This window comes from Epinephelus lanceolatus, chromosome 23 (genome assembly GCF_041903045.1).
Source record: "Epinephelus lanceolatus isolate andai-2023 chromosome 23, ASM4190304v1, whole genome shotgun sequence".
Lineage (NCBI taxonomy): Eukaryota > Metazoa > Chordata > Actinopteri > Perciformes > Serranidae > Epinephelus > Epinephelus lanceolatus.
In genome coordinates this window covers 34,890,398-34,904,601 of record NC_135756.1, presented here as the reverse complement: position 1 = coordinate 34,904,601, position 14,204 = coordinate 34,890,398, and the positions used below count along the sequence as shown (strand labels likewise).

Below are 14,204 nucleotides of genomic sequence, written 5' to 3'. Positions count from 1 at the left end.
CCTGAAATGGTTTCCACTTCACAGGTGTGCCTTATCAGGGTTAATTAGTGGAATTTCTTGCTTTATCAATGGGGTTGGGACCATCAGTTGTGTTGTGCAGAAGTCAGGTTAATACACAGCCGACAGCCCTACTGGACAACTGTTAAAATTCATATTATGGCAAGAACCAATCAGCTAACTAAAGAAAAACGAGTGGCCATCATTACTTTAAGAAATGAAGGTCAGTCAGTCCGGAAAATTGCAAAAACTTTAAATGTGTCCCCAAGTGGAGTCGCAAAAACCATCAAGCGCTACAACGAAACTGGCACACACGAGGACCGACCCAGGAAAGGAAGACCAAGAGTCACCTCTGCTTCTGAGGATAAGTTCATCCGAGTCACCAGCCTCAGAAATCGCAAGTTAACAGCAGCTCAGATCAGAGACCAGATGAATGCCACACAGAGTTCTAGCAGCAGACCCATCTCTAGAACAACTGTTAAGAGGAGACTGCGCCAATCAGGCCTTCATGGTCAAATAGCTGCTAGGAAACCACTGCTAAGGAGAGGCAACAAGCAGAAGAGATTTGTTTGGGCCAAGAAACACAAGGAATGGACATTAGACCAGTGGAAATCTGTGCTTTGGTCTGATGAGTCCAAATTTGAGATCTTTGGTTCCAACCGCCGTGTCTTTGTGAGACGCAGAAAAGGTGAACGGATGGATTCCACATGCCTGGTTCCCACTGTGAAGCATGGAGGAGGAGGTGTGATGGTGTGGGGGTGTTTTGCTGGTGACACTGTTGGGGATTTATTCAAAATTGAAGGCACACTGAACCAGCATGGCTACCACAGCATCCTGCAGCGACATGCCATCCCATCCGGTTTGCGTTTAGTTGGACGATCATTTATTTTTCAACAGGACAATGACCCCAAACACACCTCCAGGCTGTGTAAGGGCTATTTGACCAAGAAGGAGAGTGATGGAGTGCTGCGGCAGATGACCTGGCCTCCACAGTCACCGGACCTGAACCCAATCCAGATGGTTTGGGGTGAGCTGGACCGCAGAGTGAAGGCAAAGGGGCCAACAAGTGCTAAACACCTCTGGGAACTCCTTCAAGACTGTTGGAAAACCATTTCAGGTGACTACCTCTTGAAGCTCATGGAGAGAATGCCAAGAGTGTGCAAAGCAGTAATCAGAGCAAAGGGTGGCTATTTTGAAGAAACTAGAATATAAAACATGTTTTCAGTTATTTCACCTTGTTTTGTTAAGTACATAACTCCACATGTGTTCATTCATAGTTTTGATGCCTTCAGTGAGAATCTACAATGTAAATAGTCATGAAAATAAAGAAAACGCATTGAATGAGAAGGTGTGTCCAAACTTTTGGCCTGTACTGTATATATGTGTATATATATTTACGTTTGTTAATAATTCCTGTTTATTTAAATATATATTTGTAAATACTATTGTTTAAATTTCTTATATTTTCTTGTATCTTTCCTCTCTTGCAAGGAGCACCTGTAACATAAATAATTTCCCCTCGGGGATCAATAAAGTATTTCGGATTCTGATTCTGATGATTCTGAATTACACACAGCCAAAGAACAACGGACCATCTCCTTTAGAAACATCAAACACATCAACACCACAGATCTCTCCACCCTGATCAGCTCCTACCCCAGCCCTCCCTCAGCCTCCTCCCCTGCTGACCTGGTGAATCATTATAATAACGTCTCTCCTCATCCCTCACCACCTTGGCTCCCCTGAAAACCCGCTCAGTTTCATTCACACACACTGCTCCCTGGTTCACCCCTGACCTCCGCCAGCTCAAAGCCACAGGCCATCAACTGGAGCGATTGTACAAAAAGACCAGACTCACTGTACACAGCCAAATGTATTCAGACCACCTTCACCACTACAAGAACACCCTCACCACTGCCAAATCTTCATACTACTCCAACCTCATCAACACTGGTACAGTTAACAAGAGAATCCTCTTCTCAACATTCAGCCACCTACTTCAGCCTCCTAAAACCCTCCCTCCAGACATTTCCACTGTTCCACTGTTTCCTGGACTTCTTCAGCTCCAAAATCAACACCATTCACCAACAACTGGCCTCATCTTGCACCTCTTCAAATGATCCACCCTGGATGATCACCATTGGCCAACCTCTCACCAGCTCCTTCACCGACTTCACCCTGGCATCAGAACACACCATCTCTGAACTCATCCGTAAAGCCAAAACCACCACATGTCAGCTTGATCCTCTTCCCACCTCCCTTGTCAAAGCCTGTCTGCCGTCCATTTCCCCCATGATCACAAACATAATTAACTCCTCCCTCACCACTGGTACTGTACCCCCCACTCTCAAACTAGCTGCCATCACACCCATCCTGAAAAAAACCGGTGCTGACCCAGCTGAACTTAACCTCTACCGGCCCATCTTCAACCTTCCCTTCATCTCCAAAACACTTGAAAGGGTGGTTGCCGCACAACTACAGTCCCACCTCAATACATACAACCTCCACGAACCCTTCCAATCCGGTTTCCATCCAAAACACAGCACTGAAACAGCCCTGGTCAAAATCACCAACAACCTCATCCATGCAGCCAACTCAGGACTACTCACCATTCTCATCCTCCTGGACCTCAGCGCAGCATTCAACACCATCTCCCACCCACTACTCCTGGACCGCCTGGCTGGCATTGGGATCACTGGTGTTGCACTCTCCCGGTTCACATCATACCTCACCGACCGTCAACAATTTGTGTATCTAAGGAACCACAAGTCTGGGTGTTTGGGTGTTTCACTGGGTGTCCCTTACGGGTCAGTCTTGGGTCCACTTCTCTTCATCATCTACCTCATCCCTCTGGGCACAATCCTCCGTCACCATGGGGTCCACTGTCACTGCTAAGGCGGTGGTCCCTCACCACCTGTCTTGAAGACATCTGGAGCTGGATGAGCAGGAACTTCCTGAAACTAAACGGCAATAAAACTGAGGCCCTACTCATCTGCTCCAAATCCACCCTCACCAAGTCACAACACACCCCAGCTCCAACCATCATCATCGACGGATTCCCTGTACCCTTTTCCTCCCAAGTCAAGAGCCTCTGTGCCATTCTGGACAGCACCCTGTCATTTGCATCTCATATTCAAAACATCACCCGGACTGCATTCTTCCACCTCCGCAACATCTCCAGACTCCGCCCATCACTGTCCCAATCCAGCACCAAAATCCTGGTTCACTCATTTGTCACATCCCGCAACGACTACTTCAACACCCTCCTCACCGGCCTCCCCACCAAACTCATCAACAGACTGCAAATCATTCAGAACTCGGCCACAAGGATCATCACCTGCAGCAAATCATCTGATCACATCACCCCTGTTCTTATCCAGCTTCACTGGCTCCCTGTACAATACCGCATGCACTACAAAAAACTTCTCCTCACCTACAAAGCTCTCCACAATCTAGCCCCCACTTACCTCTGTGACCTCCTTCAGGAATACACCCCCTCCCGCACCCTCCGCTCAACCTCTGCTGGACTCCTCACCATCCCCACCTCACGCCTCAGTACCATGGGTGCTGAGCCTTCAGCTGCTCGGCACCCAGACTCTGGAACTCCCTCCCCCAACACATAAGCCAGTCAGACTCTATCACATCATTCAAATCCTAACTCAAAACCCACCTGTTCAAACTGGCATTTTCACTCTAACTGGACACTGTGCACTACACTTGTTTTTATGTTGATGTTTGGTTTTAATGATGTCTCCTCTATGCTCTGTAAGGTGACCTTGGGTGACTTGAAAGGCGCCTCCAAATAAAATGTATAATTATTATTATTATTATTATCATCAACACTAAGACAATTTCTTTTCTCTTCTCTGCTTTCTTTCTGTAATTATTCATTTTTTGTTTCGCCACCTCTTCCCTGCATGCCTGTTTCCCAAAATTTCTTCTTTTCTTTTTACTTCAAATCATTCTTTTTCAGTGATTTTCTGTTCTTTTCTCACCATTGTGGTCTTCATCCTGTGCCCCTGCATGGGTGAGTAGGTCCGGTTTGTTTATAAGGCGGGAAGCATAGAGGTGTTTGAGGCCCAGGAATAGGAGCAGGATGGAGGGAACAATCTGAGCGGCGACTCCCTCTAACACTGCTGGCCGGTTGGGCAGCTCCATCAGCACGCTCAGGCCAATGATGCACATTTTACGGTCATGGAGCCTGCGGAGTGGATCAGAAAAAGGAAGAAGCAGACTGAGAGGGGAAGCAATTGACGGTATCAAGTTCTAAAAATAAGTTTGATCTACAAAACATTGCATGTTTGTCAAGATATTTCCAGGTGTTGAAAATTTGTGATTAAAAGTATTAAATTGGCTATTACAAATATAGAATTGAGTGGTAAAAATGGTCAAAATCCTTTCAAATCACCAAATTAAGACACCAAGACCTTGAGGAAAGCCAGAGAAAAATCCATTATGTGATTTGGTATCAAATAGTTTTGACATTGGGAGATTTCTGTAAGAGCTGCATTTTTTTGCAATTGGATGATGAGCACTTCTGTTCTGGAAGCTGCTCAGAAACCCCCTTATTGTCAATATGCCTATGAAAGCCATACATCCTCTGCATGCCTAAGGTCTCTAGTTTGGGGATGTGAAGTTTAATGCAGCTGTGATTATCATGAAGATCCAAATAGGTCATTTTATCTGTGAAGTCAAGTTTCAAAACATGGTCTCACTTCAATGAAATGGCTACTACGGGGACAAATATTCATTAGATTCTATATTTTCATTTCAAATGGTGCCATTTGTTCCCTGTGCTTAAAATAAGTACAAGCAGCTACTAAACTCAGAAACCAAGTTGGTTTATCATGAGGGATCTAGCCAAAACCAATAGTGTGTCTCAAATCACATACTTCCATTAGTACACTTCTATGTCGTATACTATGTGCACTATGCACTCACTGGCATAGTGCGCGAATTTCAACAGGGTAGTGTTGTCTCAAACCAAACACGGCCGTTGTGCACTCACCGGAAATGACGACCGCAAATTAGCTAGTTAGCAAACTAGCATTAGCATTCGCATTATCGTTCTGCTAAATTAACCCAATAAACATTCTGCTGGCTTATACCCGACAACAGTATAGTGGTGCTTAGTGCAAAAAACACATGCATTTGTACAATGCAGCGACGTTCATGGTCGCACAGTCCTCGGCCGCTATTTCCAGTTTGAAAAGCGGTCCCTCCTCTTCTGCTACGTAGCCAATATGGCGACCATTGAGGACGAGAAGTGACCATAGTTCCACACTCAACTTTCTGACCGTTTTGAGTGCACCATCCGGGTACTCATAGTGCACTGCATTTTTCCATACTTCTCAGTGTGAACACACTTATGCACTCAAAATATTAAGTGTAAGTACAGAAGTACACGATTTGAGACACAGCACAAGTTATGGATGGAAGCCATTTTGAAAGTCCAAGAGGGTCACAACGAAGACTTTGAAAAAAATTGAAAAAGTGATTTTGGGATATGGTACAATCTAAAAGTTTGAAAAAGATATAGTTTATCAACTCCCCAAAGGTTTTGAAATAAAGTTGCAATCAGGACATTGTGAAGCTGACTAAGATGAGATACATATTTATTACTGAGCCTTAGATGTGTTAGTAGATGTTGATCTTTGGTTGAAGGCTAGCCATTTCCCTCTACTTCCATGCTTTATGCTGAGCTTGGCTAACCACGTCCTGACTCAAGCTCTGTAATTACTGCAAAGAAATGAGACTGATATCAATCTTCTCATCTAACTCTCAGAAAGAAAGTAAATTACTGTAAATCTTCAATTAGTAGCCTAGGCTATTGTTTGCTTGAATCACTGAACTCAACAGGTGTCTATATGGGACAGGCCTTTAATTCCTTTTACACAAAACTGTTGCTCAGCAAAGATGGGAAATATAATCAAATTATTTATTTAAAGCAGTGTGAATATTAGGCTTTGAATAACATATCAATTATGTGTTGTGTTATGACACTTGTTTCACAGCACCTAAGGATAACAGCACTTGGCATACCAACACAACACAACACAACTTTATCCTGTCAAAAAAGTATTTATGATATAACCTGGATTAATTTTTTATGAAAAACCCTTTTGATCATTGGTCCCTTACAGACTAAAGAAGTATTAATGACCTACCACGTAATCGAGGAATGGACAGATATTCTGACCTTATGACAACTTCAGAGGAAGGGAGTCACCACTTGTTTTTTCATCATGCCAGTAAATCTGAATGACTTAGGGTCCTCTCCAGTGAGGACGTGGTTTCAGTAAAATGAAATCAACCCAGCTAACGATGTTTAGCATCTCCATATTGACAAAAGTTAAAACATTTATATTTGTATGCACGATCGAAGCAGCAAACTAATGTTAGCTCAAGTGGGCAGTCAACAGTCAGGTTTTATACATCCAAAAAACTTCTATAAAAAATTAACTGCTTGGCAACCATACCAGACATCTCATTGGGACAGGCTTTTATTTGTCTAAATGTGTAGCGACACCAGGTTAGTAAAAGGAACTGGGCGTTTAATTGAGACGAGGCTTTCAACTGAAGTTATATGTTAGTGTATTTAAAAACTGAAACTTTTTGAATTTTCGTCGTCTAAAACCTTTTAAATTTTTGTTGACTAAAACTTTTTGAATTTTCGTCCACCAAGACTTCATAAATTTTCATTGACTTAAAGCGCCACTTACCTTTCTGGAATTTTTACGCTTTTCTTTGTTTAGGTTAAAATGCTATTAATAAGCTGATGGCACACTAAAATGTAAGTGAATTCCAACAGAGATAAAAACCCATAATTACACCATTCTCATATTAAAACTCCGACCAATCATTGCATTCGGACCGAAAGCAATGATTGGCCGAGCATCCTGTCTGTCTTTCCCACGTGGATGCCTCTGAGTGACGTAACCGCTCGCATAACGCCCCCTGATGATGAGACTGATGCAGCTTCATCCTGAGCTAAAAAGGGACGAGACGGTCGCAGAGTTTCTGCTGGACAGGTATTTTTAGTTTGCCTCTAATGTAACATAGGCTATAACGTTATATATGACAACAGAGCATCCAGTTGCTAACGGTTAGCCTACTGTAGCCTAACGTTGCCTGAGCCTCTGTATTATCTTCCTTGTTTGTTGCCAGTCACCAGTACAGGACAGGTTCACACATGGCCATAGGCAGCAGTGTTAAGCCAGGCAGGGGAAAGCCAAATTCTCCGAAAATGAGCAATCGTCAGAATTTTGGTCTTAAGCACTGTATTTCGTCATAAACAACCCAGAAATGCGGCTCAAAGTGCAAAATACGGGACTTCTCCTTTAACTAGTTCAAAACATCTTAAGTGTCCCTCTCACCCCAGGAAGAACTCTGTGTCGTTCATCCATTGGTTGATGAAGTGGGCAGTGATGGGCTGAGGGCTGTGTTGGAAGTGCATGTTGTCCAGAGTGTGGATGAGCAGGGCTGGGTTGTAGTACAGAGCAGCAATGGCCACCTGCAGGCACATAGTCCTCAGCTCACTGGACTTCACCCCCCGCATCAAACGCTCCAGAACTGCCTCCACAAACAAAGGGATGCACTGCATGGAAGAAGCACAAAGAAATGATGGTGCCGTTTCACTTTTGGTGGAGTATTGGTCAGTGTCCTGTCTGAGAGTCGTAATTTCTTGTTTAATCCCCATTTTAAGTTTGTCTTTAAATATTGTCAACTCGTCTTTAAGTTCATGTTTTAGGTCTGTTATGTCTCTGCTAATGTTAGCTAGTCCAGTTCTCAGTGCCTTAGTGTGGTCAAACTGGTCAATTTTTCTCTGCCGTGTTGTCCTTGGTTTCACTTTTGTTGTGCTCCCCTTTCACTGCAAGCTGCTTTTAAACTTTAACTTTGATTGTTTCTCCAGCTTTTGTGTTCATTCTACTCACTCACCTTTTAGTTTTTTATAGCATTTGTATATCAAGTTACATAGACTGAGTAGGTTTATTTAACCTGAGCTAGCTAGTAATTAAGCACCCATTTGGTCCACAATGAAAAAGTATTTTAACAAAATCAATGTTTTTTAAGATTATTTTTGGGCTTTTGCTTTTATTAGACAGGACAGCTTCATCATCAGAGAGGGACAGAGAGAGAGGGGGGATGACATGCAGCAAAGGGCTATGGGACGGAATGCAACTTGCATCCACTGTGGCATGGACACAGCCTTTGCACATGGGGCACCCGCTCTACCAGGTGAATTTATGTGTGCCCCAACAACATCCACTTTTTCATGTTACATATAATAATATGTAAATATGTAACAATAGTATTTAACTATAATTACTACCCCACAGTTGTATGCCTCCACGTACCAGTCAAGTTTCTCTCCCAATTTACATCCATGTGTGTGAAAACATGCATGCTTCACACCCACTTTCATCCTGGCAGCACAGAAGATCTATACAATCAGCAGTTTCATAGTGGACACACAAGCCTAGTGTCACCAGTTCAGTATCTGACTAAATGTCTCCCCTTCTGTTCCTGAATTATGACTTTTAATAATGACCAGAAAATTGTTGTATGCAGAACATTATGATGTCACAGTGAAGCTGACCTTTGACCTTTTAGATATTAATGCCATTACTTCATTATTTTATCCTATTAGACATGTGCGTGAAGTTTTGTCATAATTAGCATGTGAATTCTTTTGTTAAAACCAAAAATATATTTTGTCAGGTCACACTGACTTTGACCACAAAATTCTAATTAGTTTGTTCTTCAGCCCAAGTGGATGTTTGTGTCAAAGTTAAAGAAATTCCCTTAAGGTGTTCTTGAGATGTCCTGTTCAGGAGAATGAGACAGATGCAAGGTCACGTTGACCTTGACCTTTAACCAGTGAAATCTTATCAGTTCATTGTTGAATCCAAGTGACCTTTGTGCCAAAGTTAAAGAAATTCCCTCACTGTGTTCTTGAGATATTGCATTTACAAAGCTAGACAGACAAGGTCACAGGGACCTTGACCTTTGACCTATTGCCACCAAAATCAAATCAGTTCATTCTCAAGTCCAAATCAACCCTTGTGCTAAATTTGAAGATATTCCCTTTAAGTGTTCTTGAGATAACGCATTTACGAGAATGCGACAGACAAGGCAGGGTTCGACATAACCCATGGCCCGATGGCCCGGGGCCAATCAAAAAGTATGTCGGGCAAGTTGACTGACAGGTGACAGGCCCGCTCGCAGTGACGCTGTAAAGCTTTTTTTGTCAGGGGAACAACTCCAGCGGATTTTTATCCCACTTTTCTCGAGCCTTCAGTGGATTTATTGGGCTTTTTGGCCAAAGGTGCCCTCACCTTTGCTCGTGCAATGAAACACCGGAGGAGGGGGAAACGTGCCGGTGTGCTTGTGTGTCTCCGCCAACGCGGACACCACTGCCATGCAGGTATATTTCTCTCCAACGTGCGTTCGCTGGCCAGTAAACTGGATGAACTTCAGCTACTGATAGCGAAAAACGGATACTTTTCTACACCTGCAGTTTTGTGCTTCACAGAGACGTGGCTGTGTGGATCGATACCGGACTCTGCGCTGCAGCTGGCGGGCTTCCAACTCTTGAGCGGATCGTAACATGGAACTCTCCGGCAAAACTAAAGGTGGAGGTATCTGTTTTTACACTAATGGTGGCTGGTATAATGACGTGACAGTAATCCAGCAGCACTGCTCTCCTGATCTGGAATCTTTTTTTCATCAACTGCAAACCTTTTTACTCCTCCCCTGAGTTTGCTTCATTCATTCTGGTCGGTGTTTACATCCCACCGCAGGCAACATGCAGGAGGTAGGCAACAGCGCATGCTCGCCGACCAGATAGGCTACTGTGTGTGGAGCGGACTCCTTAGTTATTGTCCTTGGCGACTTTAACAAAGGTAACCTCACCCATGAACTCCCCACATACAAACAGTTTATAGATTGTCCGACCAGAGAGAAGAATATCCTGGATCACTGTTACACAACTATTAATAATGCCTATCACGCCGTCACCCGCGCTGCACTGGGCCACTCTGACCACAACACTGTCCACCTGATTCCCTCATACAGGCAGTTAAAGCTCTGTAAACCTCTTGTGAGGTCATCTAAGAAGTGGATGAGTACACAGAGGCTGTGACATCATACATCAGTTTCTGTGAGGACTGCTGTATACACCATCACGCACTACGATGAGGTATAATAAATTAAATGAAATGAAGTTAAATTAAATGAAGTTTTATATTCATTTTTTCTCTCTCTCTTTTTTACTTGGGCCAGTAAGAATATACAAGGGGCCAGTAAAACTCTGAACTACTGGCCCAGGGGGCCAGTGGGGAAAAAATGTTATGTTGAACACTGCAAGGTCACACTGACTTTGACCTATGACCCCCAAAAACTGTTCACTTAATTGCTGAGTCCTAGTGGACATTTGTGTCAAATCTGAAGAAATTCCCTTGAGGCGTTCTTGAAATATTGTGTTCACAACGATGGGACAGACGAGGCATACAGATGTACGGATGGATAACCCTGAAAACTTTATGCCTCAGGCCACAGCTAGTACTGGCGCAGAGGCATAAAAAGCATCCAGTTCAAAATAATTTCAAATTAATACATTTGGAACAAGAAATGTGGTGTGAGTGAAGGAGTAATTAAATTAAAGCAGGGCTTTGGGGTATGTCAAACAAAGAAGGTTGGGAATTACTGTGTTAAATACATAGATTTTTTCAAAACTTATGTTGTTTATGTTAGTCACCGATTACATAGAAATGAATGTCTGTACTGTGTGCGGCTGCTTCTGACCTGGTCAATGCCTCTACCCCTGCACTGCAAGATGACGACCTCCAACAGTTTGGCAGCGTGACACTCTGCATCCTCACCTGCATCCACAGTCAGCACCTAAAACAGGGGAAAGGTCCAAATAGCTGACCAGTCAAGACTCAGTAGCATCGATGAGAAAACAGGATCTTTGCTCACATTTTATGTAACTCCAAACAGCAGGTGAAGACACTTAGAGTCTTACCTTTTTGCACATGCTGTAGATGACCTCTAAGTGCTTAGGGTTGGACAGGAGCATGTCTGTATCCACAGTAATATAGTTGTGCAAAAGAGGCATCATATCTGTAACACAAACAAAGAACATCATTAGAATTACCGCCATTTTCTGATGGTTATTGTATCAACATGCAAATAGTAACATTTATTTACCAGGTAGACAGTAGTGCTTAAAAATGTTAGAGTACTACAATTAACTTTTTTGGCTAGTAGATAGTTGTCTTTCAAAGAACTAGTTTTCATGTCTCACTATGGAATATTCACAGAAGCACTTATTCCATTACTCCAGCCCTGATTAACTGGCACTTGTGACGCCGGCATCCACATCTGTTGCCTTTACATACAGTGGCATGCAAACATTTGGGCACCCCTGGTCAAAATTTTGTTCAAACGGTGAGTGGTTAAGTGAGTAGGAAATGAATTGATCTCCAAAAGGCAGCTGGAAAGCAGGAGAAGGCTGGAGAAGCAGGAAGGCTGTAAGAAGATAGCTAAGTGTTTTCAGGTAGCTGTTTCCTCAGTAGTTAAGAATTGGCAGTTAACAGGAACTATGGAGGTCAGGTTGAGGTCTGGAAGACCAAGAAAACTTTCCGAGAGAGCTGCTTGTAGGATTGTTAGAGAGGCAAATCAAACCCTCTGTCTGACTGCTAAAGACCTGCAGGATGATTTATCAGACTCTGGAGTGGTGGTGCACTGTTCTACTTTGCTGCAACACCTGTACAAATATGACCTTCATGGAAGAGTCATCGGAAGAAAACCTTTCCTGTGTCCTCACCACAAAATCAAGCATCAGAGGTTTGTAAAGGAAAATCTACAACAAGCCTGATGCATTTTTGGAAACAAGTCCTGTGGTCTGATGAAGTTAAAATATAACTTTTTAGACACAATGAGCAAAGGTATGGTGGAGAAAAAAGGGTGCAGAATTTCATGAAAAGAACACCTTTCCAACTGTTAAACACAGAGGTGGATTGATCAGGCTTGACTTGCAGACAGTGACACGGGGAACATTTCACAGGTAGAGGGAAGAATGGATTCAGTTAAATTCCAGCAAATTCTGGAAGCAAACATCACACCATCTGTAAAAAAACAAGCTAAAGATGAAGAGAGGATGGCTTATACAACAGGACGACGACCCTATACACACTTTGAAACCCCCAATGGACTGCCTCAAGAGGCACAAGCTGAACGTTTTGCCATGGCTCTCACAGTTTCCCAACCTACACGTTTAAAAAAAAAATAGACCTAAAAAGAGCAGTGCATGCAAGATGGCCCAGAAATCTCACAGAATTAGAAGCCTTTTGCAGGAAGAATGGATGAAAATCCCCCAAACAAGAACTGAAAGACAATTAGCTGGTTACAAAAGGTGTCTAGAAGCTGTGATACTTGCCAAAGGGGGCACTACTAAGTTCTGATTATGCAGGGTGCCCAAACTTAGCCTTCAGGCCGTTTTCCTTTTTTGTTATTTCAAAACTGTAAATGATTGAAATAAAAAAGTATTCTTGTTTAAAATATTGAAGAAATGTTTCAGCTCTAACCTTTTGCCTTTTGGAAATCAGTTCATCTTCTACTTACTTAACTACTCATGGTAAACAAAATTTTGACCAGGGGTGCCCAAACTTTTGCATGCCACTGTGTCCCTGGCACAGTGTTGTTCATTATTCAAACATCTCTTCTTGCTTCAAGGGCCAGTCTATCTTGTATCATTTTCCTGGGCTAACAACAGTAGCTTAACTATGGTCTGACCAAAAAGTAGATTAATTTAAAAAAAAAAAAAAAAAAAGGGAGCACTGCCAAAGCACTGCCGAAGCCCTACAAAGGGACGTCCAGCAGGCTACTGGTGTGCATGCTTCTGACAAAACTGTCAGAAACAGACTCCATGAGGGTGGCGTGAGGGACTAACGTCCCCTAGTGGGACCTGTGCTCACAGCCCAGCACCATGCAGCTTGACTGGCATTTGCCAGAGAAGACCAGAATTGGCAGGTCTACCAGTAGTGTCCCATTTTCTTGGGAACAGGTTCACACTGAGCACTACAGACATGAAAGAGTCTGAAAATGCTGTGGTGAACGTTATGCAGCCTGTAACATCATCCAGCTTGACTGGTTTGATGATAGTTCAGTGATGGTCTGGTAGGCATATCCTTGGAGGGTCGCACAGACCTCCATGTCATAGCCAACATTACCCTGACCGCTGTTAGGTGCAAGGATGAAATCCTCAGAGCGACTGTCAGACCTTACACTGGTGCAGTGGGCCCTGGGCTCCTCCTGGTGCAGGACAATGCTCCGCCTGAGTGTGTAGGCAGCTCCTGGATGACGAAGGCATTGATGCCATTGACTGGCCTTCTTGTTCTACTGACCTAAATCCAATCAAGCACCTATGGGACGTTATGTATCGGTGCATCTGACACTGCCAAGTGTTGCCAGTGCCACAGACTTTCCAGGAGCTCACTGTTGCCCTGATCCAGGTCTGGGAGGAGATCCCACAGGACATCATCCGCTGACTCATCGGGAGCATGCCCAAACACTGTCAGGGGTGCATACAAGCACGCAGGGGCCATACACACTACTGAGTCACATTATGAGTTGCTGTGATAAAATTTACAGTTGTTGGATCAGCCTGTGATTTAAATTTTTTACTTTGATTTTCTGTGTGATTTTTAATCCAGCCCTCAGTGGGTTGATGATTTTGGTTTTCATTGACAGTTGTTACATCATTTTGTTCTCAATAATTATCTGATGTACATCAGTTAAGATTTTCAACTTGAATAATTCGTTCATCAAGATCTGATGTATGATTTAAGTGTTCGCTTAATTTTTTCGAGCAGTGTATTTATACAAAAGAATGATCACTTTTATCATGTCACAAAAATATGAGTTTAAATTATCCATATCAGTGGCAGTTCTAGCACATCTGGTGCCATATCCTAGCTAACAATAAAAAAATAAGATAAAAATTTGTGCTAATTTGCTTTTGGTAACATGTTGTACATGTGTTATAATAATCATATAAATCAACAATAAATTTTAAAAAGAATTACAAATAACTTGTCCAGAGGAATAAACAATAAAATAATATATAACATTGTAAAATAGTAATAAAATTCAATAATACACATTTATGAAATAACCTTTAACATAACCTTTCATATGAAAAA

At 42.8% G+C, this 14,204-nt stretch overlaps 1 protein-coding gene across 4 annotated transcripts in view; it reads right to left on the bottom strand.

Annotated features, from left to right (window-relative positions):
- ipo8 (importin 8) overlaps positions 1-14,204 on the bottom strand; it is a 107,072-nt gene that overhangs the window by 20,579 nt on the left and 72,289 nt on the right. For all 4 annotated transcript variants that reach the window (XM_078165282.1, XM_078165283.1, XM_078165284.1 and 1 more), the window contains exons 19-22: positions 11,024-11,121; positions 10,804-10,899; positions 7,374-7,594; positions 3,993-4,198 (exon numbers count right to left, since the gene is read on the bottom strand). In XM_078165282.1, the coding sequence (XP_078021408.1) occupies positions 3,993-4,198; positions 7,374-7,594; positions 10,804-10,899; positions 11,024-11,121 (621 nt within the window). The remainder of the gene's footprint in view (positions 1-3,992; positions 4,199-7,373; positions 7,595-10,803; positions 10,900-11,023; positions 11,122-14,204) is intronic.